At 27.2% G+C, this 6,443-nt stretch overlaps 1 protein-coding gene across 2 annotated transcripts in view; it reads left to right on the forward strand.

Moving 5' to 3' along the window:
• CCHa2 (neuropeptide CCHamide-2) overlaps positions 1 to 5,374 on the forward strand; it is a 229,315-nt gene extending 223,941 nt beyond the window's left edge. The window contains exons 3-4 of one of the 2 annotated variants that reach the window (XM_075375375.1): positions 4 to 206; positions 5,071 to 5,374. In XM_075375375.1, coding sequence (XP_075231490.1) covers positions 4 to 206; positions 5,071 to 5,112 — 245 coding nt within the window. In that variant the 3' untranslated portion in view covers positions 5,113 to 5,374. The remainder of the gene's footprint in view (positions 1 to 3; positions 207 to 5,070) is intronic. The other variant, XM_075375376.1, reaches the window with a different exon arrangement.
• The last annotated feature ends 1,069 nt before the right edge of the window (positions 5,375 to 6,443 follow it).

A 6,443-nucleotide genomic window follows, 5' to 3' on the forward strand; every position in this document is an offset into this window, starting at 1 on the left:
TAGGAGGATGTTCTGCATTTGGTCATTCTTGTTTTGGTGGTCATGGTAAGAGGGCGGATGAGGAATTTTTTCCACAGACAGATTATGACTCAGCAGTACCATCTTCGGCTGATGCAGGCAGCGTTGATAATAATATGATGGAAAAACCACACAGAGCAACAACATCAGTATTAGCTCCTGATATAGTACCATTATTAAGACAATGGGTAAAGATTGTAAATTTATTTAGTATTTATATATTAATACACCTTCAATCATACAAACATGAAAAAAAAACTGAAATGAATATAGTTATAATTTGTAAGTAAACATTTTTACATTTATGTGGTAGAAGGGTGTAGAATCATACTTTCTTCAAAATTACATTTAACTGTATTATGGGGTCATATCTTTTTTTTTGTTAGATGAATAATTCACCTAACTTCCGAGATTTGGGCATGGGAAGATCATGAAATACTTTTAGTGTATAAAAAAACGCTATGTGCTCAACCAGGATTAAAATCCAGAACCTTCAGATAAAAAATGAAAACATTACCACTGCGCCACACTAGTTGACACATATTTTTATAGAATACTTCATATGAATTTTATAAAGTAACCCCTAAAGATATTAAATATTAAAGCACTTGCAGTGCTGCATTACTTTATGTATAAGCCCATTTAGGGCTTCCTCGCAACAATTCTACATTATGTGTTTGTATGCCAGAGTACAAGTTGATGGAATCAATTAACCTTGAAATTAACAACTCTTGGTTTTAAACACTGACAATTGATATGTGTGTCATGAATCAAAGAAGAAATTCAGTGGAAAGGTAAAAATAAATCTCAGCCATTTTGTGACTCACTCTGACAAATAAACTTAAAGAATTTCTCATCTGGTGTCTAACTTGAAATTAATAATAACACTCCTTGTACATAAATATTATAAATATAGCATATAAGTAATAATATATTCATTTCTGTTAGTTTATAGTTAGTAAAAAGTTATGAGTAATGGCCAGTAGTACAAAGTAAACTTATTTCTAATTACTAATTTTAATAAAAAATGAAATCACCTCATCAAACTAAAAACTTCCCAAATATATTACCAGAACTTGAAGCAGAACAAATGATTTCAAATTTCAATTTAACTACCTTATTCCTAATAAAATAAATTACTTTATATTTGTGGGTCTAAAAACATTTGTTTCGCACACCAAGTATTTTCTCACTAGTCACACACAATAACATAGTAAACCTAAAATCACATTGATTTTTCAATGAAACTATAAAAATGTCTCCTACCTGAATTTATTTCCTAGTGTTTGGAATTATATTTCTTAACATTTCTAAAAAATAACTTTGATTAGTTCACAAGTTTTTTTTTTTATCTTTATGAAATATAACCTAAATAGGAGAAAAACACTATGTACTTTGGAATGAATTTTCATTACTAATAACTATGAATAAAAAAATATTTACTTTATATTCCATGAAATATCTTTTATGATATAAAGGTGATATTTTTAAATAATTTCTAAGATGCATCATTAACAACAGTATCTCTTGAAAATATTAAAATTCAAAAAGCTATATATTTTAATGAAAACCAACATAACGGAACAGTGGTTAATTTCGGTCGTATAAGATTTATTAAAACAGAAAATTTTAAAAATAAAAATGAGGACACAAATGACTTTTTTCAAACAGAAAAACTGCAATTTGAATAACATATTTATTAAATTAAAAAATATGAAAATATAATAATCAAACATTAAAACTGAGTTGTTAGAATCTTTTTTGTTTTAAAGTTTAAATTTTAATAAGAAAAGCAAATATTCTTTTAAACTAAAATAATCAATAAACATATTTTGCATATAACAAATATGTTATATAAACATACCTCTCAGTGAGAAAGAAACTAGTTCATTCTCCATAAATTTTGGTCGAGCAAACCTCTTACCTACTGCTCAATATTTCTATAGTATCAGCCTGGTATCTTTACAAACGTTAAAATAATCATTGTAAGAATGAAAATACTTAATTATAAGTGCAATATTGTAATACTTACAGCCATTATTAGTAATGAGTCCATATTGTGGACAAGAGACTAGCACTGGGATTTTTTAATGTTATCTGAACTCTCATAGCAACAGAAAAACCTTTTCATTCTAAAAACATGATTACATATAATAGAGGATGTAACCATAAAATTAACAAAACAGGTCTTTTTGTGATATCTATGTAGAACACCATATAGGGTACTATGTAGGGGGATTTCTGAACTGAAGAAATATTAATTAGAAAATATGAGATCAAATTCAAAGAAAAACTGAATACTTCTCCAAAATGGAGAAAAAATTTAATATTTATATTTCCTCTCATTAATGAGAAATCACTCTGCCTGAGAAAATAAAACTAGATAATTTCCCTGAAGAAAATCAAATATAAAATCTGCACAAAATTTCTGAATATTTCTAAAAATTTTGAATCAACCTTTCATTGCATTTTTAACAACCAAATCATAGCCAAAAAAAAAAAAACAAATACAGCGTGTTCTAAAGCTTTCTGTGCACTGGAATTATGGAAGTGTAATAACAAATTTTTTATAATTATTGCTTTGTATTTTTATTTCATTATTTTTTAAATACGGATATTACAATAACTGGAATAGTTTGTAAAAGGTGTTGAAAATGACCTCCTCCAACATCAATACAACACTTCACAAATTTCAATTTATTTTCAAACACTTTAACCAGTTGATGTACTACAATGTCTCATACATATGCCATTATTACAGTTTGTGATATGTCAATAATGCGTGGTCTGTTGCGATGTACTGTTTGTTTTGCTGCCCCCCCTCCACCTCCACCCATAGAACATAATTTGAGGGAGTCAGATCGGGAGATTTTGCAGGCTACAAACCCCTTAAAATAATTTGTTCACCAAAGACATTTTGTAAAAAGTCATTGACCTGTTAGCTGTGTGCGCTGTGGGGTAATCTTGTTTGTACCAACCGTGATTGATTTCCACTTCTGTTAACTAACTATTGAAGTTTGTTAAAACAGCACAATAATGATCACTATTAGCTGTATTTTCAAGAAAGATTGGACCCACAATGCGCATTCCACTCAGTGACCCAGACTCCAATTTTTGCTCCATGTAATGATCGTTCATTTATTCATAGGGTTAGTTGTCGACCACAGTTGTGTAATTTGTGAATTAATATACCCTCCCAAATGAAACCGAGCTTCATCTGTAAAAAAAAACATAATGTTGAAGATACAGAATTTTAGTGAATAAAACGTTTAAAACCACCAACAATAATTCAGTTTTTTGGCATGATCTGTTCAGTTCTTGAAAACACACATTACTTTGTGGAGAAAAATTTCCAGTTCTTTTCTTACAGCATTATGTGTAATAGCAAGTCCAGTATCTTGCTGCTGTGCTACTTACGCATTGACTTTGATGAACTTTCAGCCATAGTATTCAAAATATCAAGCAGCTTCTGTTCATTTAGTTTAGGTGATCTTACGCTTCGATCAGCATCTTCAACAGAGCCTGTTGCCCGAAATTTTTTGATAAGAGTTCGAATTGCATTACGGTGAGGAACAGGAGTATTTGGAAATGTTTCAGAAAACTTGTACTTCACTAAATCAGTATACTTGTTACTGTTCACAAAAGATGTGTTTAACTAAAAAAAATGCATTCCTCTATCAAGAGAACTATTTACATTTCTTGCAACTACTGATTCCAATAAACGAAGCAAATGAAATGAAGCACATTCAATCATAACTCAATAACTGACGTCTGAGTTTATTACTGAGCAACACCCAATGATTAATCTATAAACTGGGATAGTTAGTTAAAGATAACACATTCATTGGGTTGTAACTAAACACACGTCATGTACATTTCAGAAGTAGTGTTTAACATTTATTAATAAATAGTACTGAAATAATATACTTACATGTTGCAGAAATGTATCTGCAACACATATCTTCTTCAATCATTCTTTCATGTAGAAGTAAGTGGTAACTAGTTTAATATGTTTCATTTTATGAAAATCGGCATTTAAGAAAAAATGAATTTAAAATTTTATTTATGAAATTAACAAATGTTTTTAAATTGTTAAATGAGCAAGCTGAATTCTTAAAAGGAGATTTATAGTGTGCCACTACTATTTTTATGAATTAAAGCTTTAATTTTACGAAGATTCAGTAAAGAAAGCTGTAGCTACTTTAATATTACATTACATATATATAAAATATATGCACTGTTTTATGTTATGTTAATGTTTTTAAATTTGTAAACAGTGTAATTGATATACCTTATTGTTTAATTACTTTTAATTAATTTTGACAATACTTTAATTAATCAAATAACACATTTAAATGCAGTACCTAGCAATATAAAAAAAAACATATTATTTTAATTATTAATTGATTTAGGAAAAAATATATTGTTTCCTCTTCACATAAGTACTTTAAACAATTTTACTGTACATATTCATAGAAATTAGATTCATCTCCAAAAAAAAATTAAACAGAATACCAACTAAAAAGCAACAAAAAATAGAATCAACCTAAGAAACCAAAATCTGTACTAACACAAATGGTTAGATTTACTGAACTTTGGAAGAACCTTTATGTAAGAACCATATTACAAATATTGGTGGTAGTTGAGAATAAATTGAGATATTTTAGTAAGTTTTTAAAATATAATTTCATTCCCAGGACAGGTGTTTATATATCTCTTCTTTACTTTTCCTTATTATCTATCCCCTCCTGCCCCCCGCTTAACACTAATCATAAATACCATTTATTAACTTGTAAGACACAGGGTACACCTAAGGAAGTCTCCCATAGAAATTGATTCCAAAAAGCATTGAAGTCAAAAAAGTTGGGAACTGCTGATTTATGGCTTCTTTATTAAATTACAAATCTGACTTGAAAGTTCTTCCTTGGAAGAGGAATTTCTGAAGATAATTCAGTTGGGGACACCACTGATTACTTTAAAATATATTAAAATAAAACAATAATTCTGAATTCATTTTTTTTGTAATTTTCTTTTGTTTATTCTTTGTTTCAGCTGATGTCTTATAGGCGATCATCTGGATCAGGTTTTAAGTAGATATTAGAAAAAAGTAAAAAACATAATGTACTTAATAACATAAAATCATTAAATTTATTATAAAATAATGTAAAGAATAAATAATAAAAAAAAAGATAACATTATTATTCACAATGAAATTACTTTGTTTTTATTATTGTATAATTACTTTATAATACTTTGTAATGTAAGATAATATAATTTGTTAAATTAATAACAGTATATTGTATTAACTTATATTACAATATTACATGCAATGTATACACCCTAACATGAAAAAAGAAACTTAATGGATTTTTAAAAATTTATTTATTATATAACAGTACATTAGATAATAATATTATTCATAATAATAAATGAATAAATAAATAACTATTAGAATAATTAATAATTGTTGTTTATTATAAAAATAAATGTATAAATCATTTATTATGTGTAAATTTCTTCTTTTTTTAACTATATTAAGATATGCGCAGTAAGTCTTACTATTCTTAATTTTGTACACCCAATAACTATAGAAACTAGAAAGCTGAAACTCTGGATACGTATAGAGTACAATGAAATGTAGGTGTACAGAATCACATTAAATAAAATAAACAAGTTAAAAAAAAGAATATTTATGTCTCCACACAAAAAATGAATGCAAAGTTTGCATATCTGTATGTAGGTCACTAGCTACTTGTTTTTGAGGCGGAACATACAATTAAATGCCATTGTCAACTACCTCCTCCTCCTCAAATAGTAAAAAATCTTGTAATAAAATAATTTTCAAAATAAAAGGAAAATTTGTAACTTTATTTTTGTATGATTCTGGCTGCATCATTTTAAAAATATATACATATTTTTAATACATTCCTCAAAAATATAATATTTATATTTTTATCCATGCGCGCGAGCGCGCGCGCACAAACGCACACACACACACACACACACACACACATATATATATATATATATATATATATATATATATATATATATATATATATATAGATAGATAGATAGCCTAGTTTGCAATCGGTAATTATTAATAAAAATAATTATCACTTATGTTCAGACCAGAATACCAAGATTACAATATACTTAGCAATCTAAATAAAAACCTTTTTGAATCTAATCTTTAATTAATTTAGTTAAAAACATTATTTCAGACAATGCAAAATGTTATACATAAATAATTTCCATGATCAACTCAGAAGTTAATCATGAAAAGCTTTATTATTGAAGTAAGTAAATTTGAAAAGTTAATTAATAAAACTGGAATGTTTATATTAAACTTGGATTTTGAAGTGAATTTTACCTATTCTCTTAACTGGGTTCATTTTTGTATAAAAATATGTCTAAAAATCAGT

The sequence above is a fragment of the Lycorma delicatula genome, chromosome 9, assembly GCF_047948215.1.
Source record: "Lycorma delicatula isolate Av1 chromosome 9, ASM4794821v1, whole genome shotgun sequence".
Taxonomy (NCBI): Eukaryota; Metazoa; Arthropoda; class Insecta; order Hemiptera; family Fulgoridae; genus Lycorma; species Lycorma delicatula.